This window comes from Neolamprologus multifasciatus, chromosome 17, assembly GCF_963576455.1.
Source record: "Neolamprologus multifasciatus chromosome 17, fNeoMul1.2, whole genome shotgun sequence".
Taxonomy (NCBI): Eukaryota; Metazoa; Chordata; class Actinopteri; order Cichliformes; family Cichlidae; genus Neolamprologus; species Neolamprologus multifasciatus.
The window spans coordinates 29,235,097-29,252,108 of record NC_140455.1 but is presented as its reverse complement, the minus strand read 5'-3'; the positions used below and the strand labels follow the sequence as shown (position 1 = coordinate 29,252,108).

The window sequence follows — 17,012 nt, the reverse complement described above, 5'->3', positions numbered from 1 at the left end:
ATTTGCAGACAGCACATTTGATTAATATTAAATACAACTACTACATGCATGACATTATGACTGGGGGCTGAGCCCCCCCTAAAAGTTTGAAACCTAGAATCGCCCCTGAATTAAGACAAAAATATTATTATTTATTTATTGTATTTATTATGCTTGTAATAATACAAGAATTCTTGTATTTTCTTGTATTTCTGCTGTACAGCACTTTGGTCGGCCATGTGTTGTTTTTTAAAGTGCTATATAAATAAATTATGGTATGTATATGTACAAATACACAAACATATAGTGGAAAGAGAAAAATGCCGTAAAATTAAAAAAAAAAAAAAAAAAAAAAAAAGAATAAATAATTAAGTAACCCAACAAACAATGAGAGAACGACGGTAACAATGAAGAAAGACATTAAAAGCGTTAATAAAATTTTAATACTTACCTGTCGTCCTCCCCTGCAGTCGCTCGACTTGGATGACGCTATGCCCAGGTCGAACGCTGATTGGTAAAAGACGCCGCGTTAAACCGGAAAAGAAACCTACTGCCAGAGTTCATCCCAAAGAGGAAAAATCTCGACGAACGAGTGATAACAAATTCCCAAACGGGACCATCACACCAAACAGACACAGCCTCTCTGAATGGCTTTGACAAGTAGTTGACTGAGCAGGTTGCCCTTTATCCCAACCTGTACCATCATGAGTTTTACAAGAACAAACGGATTAACGCTTGTTATCGTGGCGAGAAATCGCAAACAAACTTGTGGAACCGTTTTATCCGAGCCAGGAAAAAGGTGGAATGCGGTTCCTCGAACACATCACTGTTGTTAGAGTCGCTATCATGGCTGGTGGGCTTTGTTAAATACAAGACGACGGAGGTGAGAAACACGACAAAAGCCCGTTTTTGTTTTTTCTTTGTGTTTTTTATGTAAACGTAGTTTAATTTAATAACATTATTAAAAACGTCAGTAAAGCTGCGTTCAATTTACCTCGGATGTGCGAGGTGGGAGTGTCATTGCTCAAGGTGAGCGCGTTCCAGTAGTAAAGTCAGAAAAGCAAAGAAAATGAGTATTTCTTTTGCACCATAGCAAATTAGAACCATTCGTACATCGCTTGCAATACAGCACAGTGCTTTGCTTGTAGCACTTAAAAACGTAAAGAAGACACTTAAGGAGCGCGTGTGACTGGCAACTGCACGTGCACAGCGACTTCTGACAGCGACCCACCCACTAAGATGTGAAACGTGTGATTTATACAGCCATTGTTGTGTATTTGCGAAAAATAAAAATTCTGTTATAATTTTTAACTCACAGAAATAAGCATTGTGTTGCAAGAGATTACATTGCCTAATAGACCTCTTTGGAATAATAAATATTCTTTCCAAAATAAAATCATTGTTTCTAGGAACCTGGATAGAAAAGGGAATTTGGTCAGTTGTGCCCAAAGCTAAAGAAATGACCTTTTTTTCATATTTTTATTGAGAGACAAGTGTACATTAGTTTACAATGACAATACAATCTGTTCCCCTCACATATTTTTTAGTTTTTCTTACATGAACAGATACGATAATACACACACACGCACACACACAGGCACACCCAAGCGCTTAAATAAAATTGAAAAAACAAACAAACAAACAAAACAAAACCTAAGAAGAAACCCCAAAACACACACACAAAAAAAGGGGGGGGGGGGATATGATATTAATCAGCTGGTAGAGCGTTTAATGACTTGCAATAGTTTACAAAGGGGCCCCAGATACGATAAAATTCTCTGTATTTGCCCTTCGCCAAGGCCTATCTTTTGCAATTTAAGAAAAGACATCACATCTCTAAACCAAAAAGAAACTGAAGGTGGCTTTGAAGATTTCCAAGAAATGACCTTTTAAAATTCAATGTATGGTTCAACTGAAAACACGATTCCTGTGAAGAAGATGTGCGCTAGCAAAAAATGCAGTCGGGGAATGGAGTGGTTGTGTCAAAATGGCACACAGCTCCTGAGACGTGTGCATGTGATGTCATGTGAGAAACCTTTAGGTTGTTTGTTTAATGTCTTTTTCTTTCTTTTGTCTTCATTATAGGCAGAAATTCAGAGGATGTCTTTAACCCGACCTGCAAAAATCCAAATAGACGTTATGAGATCATGTGAAGAGGTGCAACGTTGCGCGTGTCTTTACAATGGGTCCTTAACACATAATAGAGACATGGAAAAGGACAGCAATTTGTGGAGGGAAATTGCAAAGAATTTGGGAGTGAGTGAAAGTGTTTGTTGGATAAAGAGAAAATCTTTAAGAGACAAATTCGTGAAGACGAGGAAAAGGCTGCAGCTGAAGAGAAGAAACTGTGCAACCTTGTTTCTGCTCCCCATATATATTCCTTGATGGGCTGGCTCTCCGACTTTGTGAGCCACTGGGAGTTAAATTCCAAGTCTGCAGAAGAGGCAATGTCAATTATCTTTGAAGGTACCGTATTAGTACCAAAGCGTTGAGCAATATGCAAACACACATACACCCTTCCACTGAGACCCTTATTGATGAGGAGGTGGAACGAGCATTCAATGAATAGCTGACCTGAAAAGATGGGTGGTTTAAGAACATTTTCTTTTACATCTCATGTGCAAATGTACATGAAATCATAACAAGCTTTTATTTGTTGCAGGAAGAGGAAGGCAGCGATACAGTCACCCTGCTCCAGAAAACTGTTGATCTCAGCGATTCACCGCACTGCTCAACAGCATCGCCTACAGAGGGGTTGCCATCTCCACTCAATCCCTCCTTCTCAGCATCAATAACTGTCGTGAAAAAAATCCTGATCCACAGCCACTGAGGATTTTATTCAAAATGATCTCCAGGAGATTAAGAAGATTATTAAGAAGGCCAAAGGTCCAAGGGGTGCATTTGTTTGAACTGTAGTATTAATGAGCTTCAACATTGCTGGTTCTGCTCATGTAATTTGATAAATAAGGATATATATATATATATATATATATATATATATATATATACAGTGGGGCAAAAAAGTATTTAGTCAGCCACCGATTGTGCAAGTTCCCCCACTTAAAATGATGACAGAGGTCAGTAATTTGCACCAGAGGTACACTTCAACTGTGAGAGACAGAATGTGAAAAAAAAATCCATGAATTCACATGGTAGGATTTGTAAAGAATTTATTCGTAAATCAGGGTGGAAAATAAGTATTTGGTCACCTCAAACAAGGAAAATCCCTGGCTCTCACAGACCTGTAACGTCTTCTGTAAGAAGCTTTTCTGTCCCCCACTCATTACCTGTATGAATGGCACCTGTTTGACCTCATCATCTGTATAAAAGACACCTGTCCACAGCCTCAACCAGTCAGACTCCAAACTCCGCCATGGCCAAGACCAAAGAGCTTTCGAAGGACACCAGGAAAAGAATTGTAGACCTGCACCAGGAAAGAGTGAATCTACAATAGGCAAGCAGCTTGGTGTGAAAAAATCAACTGTGGGAGCAATCATCAGAAAATGGAAGACATACAAGACCACTGATAATCTCCCTCGATCTGGGGCTCCACGCAAGATCTCATCCCGTGGGGTCAAAATGATCATGAGAACGGTGAGCAAAGATCCCAGAACCACACAGGGGGACCTGGTGAATGACCTGCAGAGAGCTGGGACCAAAGTAACAAAGGTCACCATCAGTAACACACTACAACGGCAGGGAATCAAATCCCGCAGTGCCAAACGTGTTCCGCTGCTGAAGCCAGTGCATGTCCAGGCCCGTCTGAAGTTTGCCAGAGAGCACATGGATGATACAGCAGAGGATTGGGAGAATGTCATGTGGTCAGATGAAACCAAAGTAGAACTTTTTGGTATAAACTCAACTCGTCGTGTTTGGAGGAAGAAGAATACTGAGTTGCATCCCAAGAACACCATACCTACTGTGAAGCATGGGGGTGACAACATCATGCTATGGGGCTGTTTTTCTGCCAAGGGGACAGGACGACTGATCCGTGTTAAGGACAGAATGAATGGGGCCAAGTATCGTGAGATTTTGAGCCAAAACCTCCTTCCATCAGTGAGAACTTTGAAGATGAAACGAGGCTGGGTCTTCCAACATGACAATGATCCAAAACACACCGCCCGGGCAACAAAGGAGTGGCTCCGTAAGAAGCATTTGAAAGTCCTGGAGTGGCCTAGCCAGTCTCCAGACCTCAACCCCATAGAAAATCTGTGACGGGAGTTGAAAGTCCGTGTTGCTCGGCGACAGCCCCAAAACATCACTGCTCTTGAGAAGATCTGCATGGAGGAATGGGCCAAAATACCAGCTACTGTGTGTGCAAACCTGGTAAAGACCTATAGTAAACGTTTGACCTCTGTTATTGCCAACAAAGGTTATGTTACAAAGTATTGAGTTGTATTTTTGTTATTGACCAAATACTTATTTTCCACCCTGATTTACGAATAAATTCTTTACAAATCCTACCATGTGAATTCATGGATTTTTTTTTTTCACATTCTGTCTCTCACAGTTGAAGTGTACCTCTGGTGCAAATTACTGACCTCTGTCATCATTTTAAGTGGGGGAACTTGCACAATCGGTGGCTGACTAAATACTTTTTTGCCCCAGTGTGTGTGTGTGTGTGTGTATGTATGTATGTGTATATATATATATATATATATATATATATTATATTTGTATTGTTATTATTTCATGAATTTATCTTACCATTTCTGTCTCGGCTGAATTCTTCTTCGAGGCCTGTTTGCAATGAACAAGGGCAACAATTGAGCTCTTGCACCATGAGTGGAACATGTTTGTATAGTTTAACATGTGGGAAGAAGCTTCTACAAATCTGTGCCACTGCATGGTGAAATTTTGTGGCGTATCAATACAGCCATCGTAGTGTGTTAGTTTGCAATATTGTATCAATACAGGGACACCAGATATCAATATTTCATTAAATAAATTAGAATACTGTGGAAATACAGTGAAAAGAGCACAAGTGCACCAATATCCTAGGATAGCGTTAGCCGAGCAAACTTGGATTAAATCGTCAGAACTGAAAAATCACCCAACACTGAGTCGACAATTTATCACTGTTCATTCCATTTAACTGCGGATGGCAAGAATTTATGACAGTGTTGGTTATGTTTGACAGTCTCATGCTCTTTGCTCTTGACGGAGGCAGTCGCACTTTCTCCTTCTCCCTTATCTTTCCTGCTTGGCTTCTCATGTCTTTTGTATAGTCTCGCTTATTCTCTAACCCTTCTGATTCTGATTCTAAGAGAGTCTCCCAAACTTGTTCTCTAAAACCCTAAAGAAGAATTATGAATTTGATCAACTGGCCCCTTAATGCAACTGACACCCTCCTGGGCTTGTGAGAGCCTGATTGTCCCTCAGAGACATTTGCTGCTGGATATTCGATGGTCAGTTGCGTCGTGCGTCTGGCGACACTCTCGATGGAGGACATTGAACGACATCTACCAATTCGGAACCACAATAACAGAGTTCTGGCTGATTGAAGCTCGGACCTGGCTTTTCAAAGAACAAGAAGCGGCTACAGCTGTTCAAAATCCCACAAGGTTGGCCAACATGATAGACAATGGGCAGGGCTGTGAGTACTCGGACTGTGTTTTTCAACGCAATAGGGATAAAATCATGGAGAAGCTCATGGCTCTGCTATATGGATAACATCTTGAAGAAGAACAACAGGAATTGAGAGACCTGGTGACCAGTGACGGACATTAGACCAACAGTAAAACTGGATGCAGTTTGTTCGCACTAACCAAAACAGCTACCATCTTCATCTCATGCGGCCCTCTGGCGCCAGCTGGATGCTCAAGGCAAAAGCTGATGGGAATAACAATTCTCCCTTAGATAAGAAGACTGTGTTGTGACTTTCTCCCTCCTCGTTCAAGGCCATGCGCGTCGACCGAAGGTCGGCAGCCTAACCCAACAAATTTCCCACGTGTGGGACTAATAAAGGTTATCTTATCATATCATTTTGCAGCGTAATGATTAAAGTAAGAAAACATTATCTTATTGGATAAAACGGATATTGACAAAGTTTAGTTTTGAGGGCATAATTTGCAGTTGGAAAAAAAGGTGATAAATCGCAGTATTCGTTATTGCAGAACTCTCAGTATAGTGCTGTAAGGTGATAATGTGGTGTTTGTCAGATTTCCGTCTTCCCCTGTCCTCCCTGAACCTCTTGGTTCCGCCTTTCAGGCTGATGTCAGCGTGTATGTGGCAGGTTGCTCAGGAGAGAAAAGTAGGGGAGTATGAAAACTGTCCAAATTCATCTCACTGGTGTCAGAGATGACCCCAGACCTCCTGGGCTACAAACGTAAGGCTCAGCTGATCCTTGGACTGAGGGCCCAGGTGAGTGACTGTGGTTATCAGAACTCATTGTGTGCATCTGTGGCTTTTCTTTTTATATCTTAAAAAGTACTATTACATTTTTGAGGAGCATCTATAATTGTTTTGGGTACATTTTACAGCATTTGGTCAGAATGAAGAAGGACCAAACAAAACAAATGCATTTAATTCATTTATTTAGCCTTGAAATGTTCTAAATTAATCCTTCAAGGCAAACCTACAGCAGCATGTTGGTAACTTCAGGAAGTGCAATCAGTTAATCACTTTAAGCCAGTATGTATTTAATTTTGACTATAGTTCAGCTGCAGCCCGGTGAGTCACCAGTATTGGGTAAAGTAAAGACTCGAGTATAAATGTACTAATTTATGTCTTTCAGCTCATTCTTGAAATACTGAAGAAGACGAATGATGGTGACAGTTTCCAGCAGAATACAACAAACCACGTGGATGCAGAAGTAAGATGCAGTGTACTAAGCGTCTTAGTTTGACATGTTTTGCACTATAAAAGTGATTTCGCTGTCAAATTTAGATGCTGATATTACTGTTTATTGTATGTAAATATACCTTTTGGCTTTGTGAGAGTAACAAGATGAAGAGGTGGAGATTTCAAAGTCACCATTGGTGGATCTCATTCAAATGCTACTTTGAGATCAGTCATTGGGATTTCTTCTATCAACCGGAAGAGTTGTGCCCAGTGAAGTGTCTCAGGTATGCTGCGGGGTGAGGAAAAGAGGTGAACTTTAATTCCGTGATTGGCAAACGCTGTTCAGTTATTTTAAATTAAATTCAAATGGCAGAATTTTAAAAGTTTGTTTTATTCACAATCAATAAATTTTACTACATTTTCATTCCTTCTACCAGCATGTCCACTAATAAATATAGATCCACAAATTAAATAGTGGTCTTGGAAGAAGAAAAGGGGGGTGTGAGATTTAAGGAAGTCCATTTCCTTTCCAGGTGTCTTCCAGGTTTGTGTTAGATCCTCTGGACTACAAGCCTGAGAAGTTTGTCCCTAATCTAGAGGATCTGAAGCAACTTTTGCAGTATCAAAAGCAGCAGCAGAAGTTATCCAAAAGTAAGTATCTTTTTATACTTAGTGTTTGGTTAGTATAATCTATGAATAAAAACATGGAGCTGGAAATGGGAATAACAGGTCCCCTTTAGCATAATGTCAACAGTCTATGCATGAACTTTCACCTTTTCATTAAAATCAACTTTTTTTTTCCTCAGGCAACTTCACCTTCACATCAAACACTATCCTCTCCGTGCTCACGTCACAGCAAACTTCAGTGGGAATCGAGAAGTTTGCCAGACTGAAATACCAGCATTTGACTCACTCTTCAGTTAAGCCATTGAAATGTCCTTATTGCAACAAGGCCTATAGGCAGCATAAAGACCTTAATTGTCATGTTCCTATTCACACCAATCCTGGAGTCACGCCCATTGCTTGCCATCTTTGTGATAAAAGATTTCATAGCCACTCCTCACATAAAGTTCATCTTCTGTGTCACAGTGGAAAGAGGCCACATCTCCTGTCCGCACTGCGATTAAAGGTTCCTGACGAACTCGGTCTTGAAGTCTCACATGCGCATTCACACAGGCGAGTATCCGTACACATAAAATTCACACAGAGTTATCCGCTCACCATCCACCTCAGGATGGACAGGCAAGACAGGCCAAAGCTGTGCAGCACATGTGGTAGATCATATTCCTGTGAATTCTGCAAAAAACGCTTCGCTACCATGTGCAGCCTGATGCAACATCGGCGGTCCCACACGGGAGAGAGGCCCGACCCTGGCTCACAATGCGACAAAATGTTCAGTAGTTGTACAGGACTGAAAAAACACATGTTTATGCACACAGGAGAGAAGCCTCACAGCTGTGTAACATGTCACAAGACGTTTGCTCAGAAATCCAACCTGAAAATACATCTCAAAGTCCACAAGAACATCTAGCAAAGTGGCTGTGGGAGCTTTTGGAGACGCAGTTTGCTATAGATATGGTTCATTTGAGTGTCAGGACAAGTTTTGATGCTAAAAATAATAATTTGCATTTGGACATATAGTGCATTCAAATGTGGATTTTTCCTGTGCTGCCCTGTGTTGAATTTGTGTGCTAATATTGCACGTTACTGTAAACAGGTGTTCTGGATGACCCAAATTAAGGTGTCCATGTCCTAATTCATGGACATAATGAATTTTGAGTTAGACTGTCCTGTCACCCAAACACTTATATATGAGCTGTTGGTGCTGTGAGAATGGTCGTCACTTGATAAATGCACTAGAAAGATGTAATATTTGCATTTTTATGGAACTAATGGAATTAAAGAAAGCTTAGTTTCCTAATGTTTTTTTACCAGCCTCTGTTGTGATGCCTAGTCTGTTGTTTTCTGCATTAAAAGTTTCCATCCCGTCCACAGTAACAAGTCAGCGAGCATCATTTAATGCAGATTATGATGCAGTAGATGGAAAAACAAAAGAATTAAAAAATCACTACAGAAATGCATTTTTAAATGCATATTAAACATGATACATCAAAATCACTTGTCTATGTATATGTTAATATGTGTTTTGAGCTTTTTAGTCTTTATTTTGATAGGACAGTGGAGAGAATGCTGGTAAGCCGAGACACAGACCAGGGGAACACACGCAGAAAATGGATTTGGGGCCGGTTCAAAGCCTGGTCTCTGCATCTGTGGGTGCTTGCTTAACCAAGCAAGGTCAAGCAGGCACCCACAGATGTGAGTCTTCACAGTGTACTCGACGACAGCTCTTATAGCTTAACCAGGATATTAACTGAAGCTTATCTACTATTCATCAACACATTTGTTTGAAACAAGGATTCAGATACACCTCCATACAACTCTCATCCTGAACAATAGTGTATTTTTAAGACTTAGTTTCCACTGAGGATTGGTTGATAGAACTTTATTTCCAAAAGGCAATTTCTTTAAATACAACATGATGTTCCAACACAAGTAAAATATTACTTTCTAAAATTTCAGAAATACACAACTCTTCATCATAAAACACGTTCATTTGGGCGGTCATCCTAAATAATAGATTATGCACAATACAGGTCCTTTTTGTCCACTCTATGTCAGACATGTAGTGCTTTATCAGTCCCAAGATTCTGTCTGCAGTCAGTTTTAGAAACTATATGAAGACAGAAGATTCGCTTTGATTGAGCTTTATTACTGACCGTAGGCTCCCTCGTGGGAAATGCTGGGTGATGATGATCTTTTATATTATTTTGGGGGGCACTTTTGCCTTCATTGAATAGTGAAAGCAAAGAGAGACAGGAAGGCGAGGTGAGCTTGCAGTAAAAGGCCAGCTCTGTAGTAGAGGTGGGAATCACCATACATCCCACGATACGATATTATCACAATACTTAACGCATGATACGATATTATTGCGATTTTTTTTTTAAATATTTTGCGATATTCAGATTCTGTACATAAAGGTAAACTTTATCAATATTAATTTTCTCTAATATCAAAGTCTCACACTCAGTCTTTCTCTCATTTCAGTTTTATTGTTGACAAACTGAACGGTTTGTATTACAGTCTAGTCCAACTTAACTGAACGCAACCATCTAGTACAATTATAGCTATTCTGAACTATGCAATTTATGAAAACTATGCAGCCTATTCAGCAACTGAAGAATTTGAAAGTAAATTAAAACAAAATATAATTTTACATTAAATAAAAAAGTTTTAAACTTAAAATAAAAACATGTCTTAAATTAAAATAAGTAAACTGTCATGTTTATTGCTGCCAAAAAAAAAAGTTAAACACATTTGGACAGTGAAGGAATGTTAGGATTCTTGCTCAGAAAAAGGATCAACATCCCTGTATCGATACATTATTAGCAAACAAAATATCACGATACTACACAGTATCGATTTTTTCCCCCACCCCTACTCTGTAGTATGTGGCCACTTGCTCACTGGCACCTCTTTATGAAGTTCTTAAACCCAAGCTCTGCTTGAAGTCCAGGAACAAGCATCCAGTGAGTTTTTGTTGTTCTTCTTTTCTGCACCAATAATTCACCAATTCATTACATCTCATGAGGATCATTTCTCCAGCCTGAAATAACTGTGGCTTCTGGAAGGCTGGGGTAGGTGTCAATGTGATGCGAACCATCTTCAGTCGATATTCCTGTGTCTCTATGCTTGAAAGCAGGCAAGATTAAAATCAATTCGGTGCATTAGGTCTCTCTGTAACAAACTCACAGCCAGCATAAAAGTCTAAGGATCTTTTATAAAGAGCTTTGTAGTAGAGAGGGGATTAGATGAGCCTGTTGTCTCAGTCCTACGCTGTTTCTCTGGATATTGAACAACTTTCCCAAATGATCCAGCAAAGTAAACTCATAACTGGAATAACAGATAACAATCAAATACACACCATAAGCTCATTCATAGACAGTGTTATGATTTCTTTACCCCTGTACTCAGTTGATCCAAATATTAGATATATTTAGCAAGTACCCAGCCCTTTAACAGATCAAAAGAAGATAAAGCTCTCAAATAAATGAATGTAACTAAAAAAATAAATAAATCTATCAAAACTATACCAAAGCAATCATGACTATATTGATACCAACATAAGAAAAGACTTTGAACGATGGTTTAACCACCCTTTGGGATTAAATGTTAGAATTAACTGTAATAAAGCTGGATATATGCCACATCTACTATTGTTTCTTTGTTTGTTAATTTATTTCTAGTTATTTATTACTATGTCTATTTTAATCAGTGCCAGCAGATATAACACCAATTCAATTTCTATAGATGGGATAAGCTCATTTCTAGATGTATATGGGATAGAAAGAGACCTAGGATCTGTCACACTATACTACAACTACCTAAAAATAAAGATCTAATGGTACTTCTGAGCCTGGGTGAGATGTTCTGGGCATGTCTGACCGGGAAGAGGCCTCGGGGCAGACCAAAGACGCTCTGAGAGATTACATGAGGAGCATCTGAGAGGTCGACGGTGGCTAGAGGAGGTGGCTGGGGATAGGAAGGTTTGGGCTTCTCTGCTTAGGCTGCAAACCCCATGACCCCGCCCCGGATAATAGGAAGAAAATGGATGGATGGTACTTCCAAATATAAGAGTATTTTCAAGCTCAACTACAACAACTTGTCTATTATGTATATGTATGTTGAGTCTGAGTCTGTATGTCTCTACAGTAATTGGGATAAGGACTCTGTATGTCTATACAGACACAATAAACTGATCCGCAAGGCCAGTAATGTTTTGGGTATGGAGCTGGACTCTCTTAAGGTGGTGTCGGAGAAGCGAATGTTGTCCAAGATAAAGACAATGTTGGATAATACCTCCCACACACTCCATGACATGCTGGCTAGCCACAGAAGCACGTTCAGTGAGAGACTGAGATTACTAAAAACTCCTCCATCTAAACACTGTAAACACTGAAATAGTTGCATCCTTTTTGCACACACTCTTTCTGTCAAACCTGGATATTTATTATTTGGTGATTTGTATATATTGTGCTGTTCCTTATATCTTAACATATTGTATTGTTAAATAGTTTAGTCTGTTTTTGTTAATATTAAGGTACAGGAGCAACTGTAACCTAGATAGTTTCCCTAGGGATTAATAAAGTATGCTGATTCTGATTAGTGTTATATTACTGATGTTGCTTTGAGGAAAGATACTCAAGCCCTTAAAAAAACAGATCCATGCCAGTACTGGTGAGACTGAGGCCTCTAATAATAATGTTTACTTTAGATAAATGGTACTCAGTTGTAAAGCAGTTGTAATTTGGATAAGGACTTGGACTTCTAAGATGGATCACCCATAAAGATGAATTCAAACCGGGGATGTTTGACGCCAGCTTTAAACAGTTTGTGGGAAAAGGTATTACCGCCATGTGTACACTTACTAGAAAGGGTCAAAGGCAGAGTTTTCAAGATATGAAAATCACATATGATCTTACAAACCAGGATTTCTTTAGATATTTACAGATACAGATACAAGACAAATGAGGATAAAATACATCCTATTATAAAGACATGTGCATTATCTTATCATAGGCAGTTCCCAGAGTTGTGTCTACTGTAGTTTAATAGACTCGAGAGAATATTCGACTTTATATGTAAACAAATAAAATGGGAACGGTGGCTGGAAGAAGAAATCCCAGAAGAGATGCAGTATGATATCAATGCAACATTGCCCTGTCTGCAACAAGGCACTGCAATCACTGAAACTGATGCAATTTAGCTGAAAGAACCAGGTTGAGTATTTTGTAAGGCCTCAAATTAAAAGTAAACAGATAAAGTTCGAGAGTGGAATATTTAGTTATACGATTTCACGATCGTGTGCAAGGACATGTGCATCCAAAACACCTGTTTAAGATTCCTCTGGCAGAGGCAAAGAAAAATGTAACTAAAAACTTGCTAAGGACTGAAACACTGAGCTATAGACTTGGGTTGGTGGTTGAAGAGATCCTGGTGATGGAAAAAGTCACATATAGATTTAATATGAAAAAAGGACATAAGTAACTTTATTATTAAAAAAGGCAGATTTGCTCCAGCACTGCAGCTCTGGTACTGTTTGTGTACAGCTTCTGGCTAGCTCCCAGTTTTGTTTTGGCTTTGTGTCAATTCTCTTAATGTTCAAACAAAGCAGCCAGAAGTGGATGCTGTAATTCTGAAGGAGGAGAGGTAGCTGAAGACACTTCTCATCAAAAAGAACACAGAGGCTGATCTCATATTTGCTAAAAGACTTCCTGATGATCCCCAAGACTTTTGCGGAAAATAACCTGTGGAACGACGAGACAAAAGTTGAACTTTTTGGAACTTTTGAGTCCTGTTACATAAAACTAACACAGCGTTTCATTAAAGGAACATTACACCAACAATCAAACATGGTGGTTGTAGCGTGATGGTCCGGGAATGCTTGTCATGAGTTGTGAAAGAGGATCCCCAAACGAAGAAACTGTCCAAAGGGTAACAAAAGAGCAGGAAAACAGAAAGAAAACTAACTGGCAGAAAAACACTGACACTGACAAAGAATAACTACTGAACTGGAAGTGATCAGAGCTGAGAAACAATGCACAGAGGTAAATGAGACCAAAGAAAGTAAAACTGAAAACTAAACATACAAGCTTGACACAGATGGGCACGGAGGAAAGACTAAGGAAATAGAAAGAAACTAAACAGAATAAAAACATTAACTGAAAGAAACTTACACTAAAGTTACTACGAGGCGTGATCAACCATGGACCATGACATTTCTTTGCCCATCTGAACCTTCTCCATGACTGTGATTTGTATTTGAAGTCTGAAGAGTACAATGTGAAAGAGGCAGGAGATCACACTGTGTCCTGTGGTGGTCACTGTTTCAGAAGAGGTCTGGGTCCACTCCATCTCGGTCAGTTTGTCTCTCAGTAGGAGTGGTTGGATATTGTTGAAATAGAAAACACGTGATCCTCACAGCACCAGATGTGCAGCACAAAAGGAACGGCATCTTCCACACCCACCTTCTCCTGGTAAGCAAGCTGCAGGGGGTCCAGCAGCTTGAAGAATATGAGAAGTCAGTGCAGCTGATCTGAAAACAGAGAGGGGAAACATGGAGTTGTTCGGACAGGCAGAGATGAGCATGAAACTGTAATCAGCCATGTGATCAGTTATAGGCGAATAGGCTTACATGCTATCCAGCAGTAGAAATTGCGGGCCTCAGTAAAGTCTACGCTCTGGTTACGGCCCTGACAGCATCCCTCCATAGAAACAAACAACACTGAGCCAGAGGAAAACCTGGTCGGACCTGATGGCGGTCTGGCGCCATCTAGTGTTATGAAATCAAAATTTCCTGGTCGATCCGGTCTTCATCAACCAACCAGGAAAGAGGGCTTGCCGTGATCTGGACTGAGGCGGATGAGACCAGAAACCTTTGTTCTGCCTTTCCCTCCCAGTACCGAGTAAAACCTAGAGAACGTTCATACCTCCAACAACACTGCGCTCGTATTTTGCTGCTTGGCGATCGCAGATGGTCATTTTATTAATCAAACATTTGCAGAATTCATTCATTAGGCTTTATACATACATTTTTTTCCCGATAGCTACAACCCGAGGGGGACAACTGGCCATTTTTTTCTGTCAGCTGCGAAATGGAAATAAAACGCGGAGCTGAAAGTGGAAGCAACCGAGGTGCGTGTATCAGAATAAACAGGGGGGGAAAAATCACGGTATCTTATCTTATATGATCCCTGATCTTTGTGTTGGTAACAATGATTTTTACAGTGACCTCAACGATAACGGCGATTGCCTGCTTCTGTTCTCTGTTGATATTCCTGCAGTATTTGGAGAAGGACTCACTTAATCCACAGTTGATCTCATTAGAAAGTGAAGGTTGTTTTCCTTCACTCCGTCAGTGGTTTGGGCTAAACATCTGTGCTATCAGAGCATTATTTTTACTTACTAGCCGTATTACCTCTGCCAGAAATCCAATAGCTTGTGCATCCTGCATTGTAAAGGTCAGCAATAAGTCGTGTAATCCGTGTTGTGAGTTTGTGGGGGAGTTTGATGGATGCCGCTGTCAGTGCACCTCGGAGCAGCGCTGTCATGTCATTATTTTACGCAGCACTTTGCCACTACACGTCAAATTAACTTATGCTTCCTGTGCCAGCATATAAAGCGTCAGGTGGATGCTGTTCACTCAGGATCCTCAAAGAAAGGCTGTCGCAGCTTGTTTGCACTTATTCTGAGGTAGTTTCCCCTTTGTTTTGATTTTGTTTTTTGTCTTTCTAAGCGGATTTACTGAAATTCCTTCCTCTTTTCAGGCAGACAGGCTCACATCACAAAGAAATCCAACATAACAGATGTGATTTAGGGACTTTCTTGAAAGTTAGGAGCGAAACATCATTGCGAGGCGGACATTCAGATAAGAAAATGAATGAAAAACCTTTCTAAAATTTTCTGTAAAGCTTGACCTGCTTGCTGATTACCTAAGAAGTTCTCGCAAAGTGTGAAGCCTTATTGATATAAATCGCTGCTGCTGTAGGACACGCAGTGTTGTAGGCCTGTAACAAAACAATAAGACATTTGTCTCTGTTGTGGTTTTACTTCTTCTCTCCTCCTCTTCAGGTAATGACCTTCCCCTCCGTTATCTTCGGCTCCTGGCCCCACCCTTGCAGCTTTTATCAGCTGGAGTGTGGCGAGTTGTGCAGCAGGGACTCGTGGATCACTACGGGATGCTGGAAGAGTTTGTTACCATGGTGACGGAGCTGGTCCCAGAGCTGATGAGCTACAGTCAGAGGGCTCAGCTCATCCTGGGACTCAGGGCCAGGGTCAGTAGTGTTTACGTTTTGGTCATACTGAGAGGAAGCTAAAGCTGTAGTCATTTAAAAACATCTGATTTTTGTGTATAACCAGCTGGTTCTGGAGATGTGTCGAGGGGAGCATCCAGTGGATATGCAGATCATTCAGCCACATCTGGACAGAATAAAAGCCCCTGTCAGTACTGCCAAGGATCACCACGTAAGTGAACTTTAGCAGGAAAATGCACAGCTGTGTAAAAGCTGAGCGCTAGGTTGACATAGTACATACCTGCTATGCAGTGAAAAGTCCTCCTTGTTTTTTTGGGGGGGGTTTTTCTCATTAAGTAAAACTTGAGTGAGTTATTATACTGGTACATCTTAAAAAATATATAGTGTCATTTAAATGTTTTGGGGGGGGGGGGTTGGTATTTAATTAAAATAAAACTTTCATATATTCAAGATTCATTATACGTAGTAAAATAATTGTGTTTGTTTAGATAATTATGGCCATATTTTAAAATAATTGATTATAAATCAGTATAAATACCAGTTCACTCTGCTGACTTGACAGTTGTCCAGATGACGATCATCGACACCCTTCACAAGGAGGTTAATCCACAGAAGGTCACTGCTGAAAAGGCTGCCTGTTCTCAGAGTTCTGTATCGAAGCACATTAACTGAAAGTTTGCTGGAAGGGAATAGTGCGGTGGGAAACTGTGCATGGACAACAGGGCCCAGCTTTGAGAGGATTGTCAGTAAAAGTTGATTCAAAGAATTTGAGGAAGGAGCGGACTGGGGTTGGTGTCAGTATTATTTCCCGGGCATTTCATCTGGAAATCAAGATCTTAGAGGAAAGAGTGGAGAGTCACAAAATCGAAAATGTTTGAAGTGTTGTGTGTTCCTGCTGCCTGTGAGGATATCAGGGTGCCAATTCATCTGCTGGTGTTGGTTGGTGATGTTACAGCACGTCTGCGTTCACCTGCTGTGAAGCTCATGCCAATCTACTTTTTCAGCAGGACTTACCCACTGCCTACTGTGACTATTACATGGTTTGCAAACTATGTTATTCCTGTACTTGATTGGTCAGATAACTTGGCTGACGGGAACCCCACAGAGAATCTATTAGCGGAAGAGGAAGGTGAGAAACACCCAACCCAAAAATACAGACGAACTGAAGGCTGCTTTCAAAGCAACCTGGGCTTCAATGTCACCTCAGCGGTGCCACTGATGTGGTAAAGGAACCTCGACTAGGAGCCTACTTAGTGTTTAAATCCACAGGAAATAGTTTTGAGATTTATTTTAGGAAGTATTTTAACTATTTGAGATACTGGACTTCTGATTTTCACGAGCTGTAAGAATATATTCCTCTTTTTTTTCGTGTGTGTGTTT

At 40.3% G+C, this 17,012-nt stretch overlaps 2 protein-coding genes and 3 long non-coding RNA genes across 6 annotated transcripts in view; 3 read left to right on the top strand and 2 right to left on the bottom strand.

Annotated features, from left to right (window-relative positions):
- The first annotated feature begins 334 nt into the window (after positions 1-334).
- On the top strand, positions 335-4,599 carry LOC146499594 (uncharacterized). 2 transcript variants are annotated; one of them, XR_014870155.1, is made up of 4 exons: positions 339-862; positions 2,065-2,207; positions 2,241-2,445; positions 2,642-4,599. It is a non-coding gene; the product is annotated as an uncharacterized LOC146499594 (long non-coding RNA). The 2 variants fall into 2 exon arrangements; XR_014870154.1 differs by having other exon boundaries at positions 335-862; positions 2,065-2,445.
- Positions 4,600-5,126: 527 nt separating this feature from the next.
- The window catches only part of LOC146499591 (uncharacterized), a 16,257-nt gene continuing 4,371 nt past the window's right edge, over positions 5,127-17,012 (bottom strand). Inside the window, exon 2 of the long non-coding RNA XR_014870198.1 lies at positions 5,127-5,196. This is a non-coding gene — a long non-coding RNA (uncharacterized LOC146499591). The remainder of the gene's footprint in view (positions 5,197-17,012) is intronic.
- Positions 5,186-8,563, top strand: LOC146499593 (uncharacterized). The gene is made up of 4 exons (XM_085137953.1): positions 5,186-6,342; positions 6,716-6,793; positions 7,296-7,413; positions 7,569-8,563. The coding sequence occupies exons 1-4, from the start codon at positions 6,280-6,282 to the stop codon at positions 8,291-8,293; spliced, it is 984 nt and encodes a 327-aa protein (XP_084994079.1). The 5' UTR covers positions 5,186-6,279; the 3' UTR covers positions 8,294-8,563.
- LOC146499592 (uncharacterized) lies at positions 12,841-14,131 on the bottom strand. Its single transcript, XR_014870197.1, has 2 exons — positions 14,015-14,131; positions 12,841-13,915 (listed from the first exon to the last, which is right to left on the bottom strand). It is a non-coding gene; the product is annotated as an uncharacterized LOC146499592 (long non-coding RNA).
- LOC146499590 (uncharacterized) overlaps positions 14,271-17,012 on the top strand; it is a 22,353-nt gene continuing 19,611 nt past the window's right edge. The window contains exons 1-3 of the mRNA XM_085137951.1: positions 14,271-14,514; positions 15,451-15,653; positions 15,739-15,843. Of these exons, the coding sequence (XP_084994077.1) occupies positions 14,475-14,514; positions 15,451-15,653; positions 15,739-15,843 (348 nt within the window). The 5' untranslated portion in view covers positions 14,271-14,474. The remainder of the gene's footprint in view (positions 14,515-15,450; positions 15,654-15,738; positions 15,844-17,012) is intronic.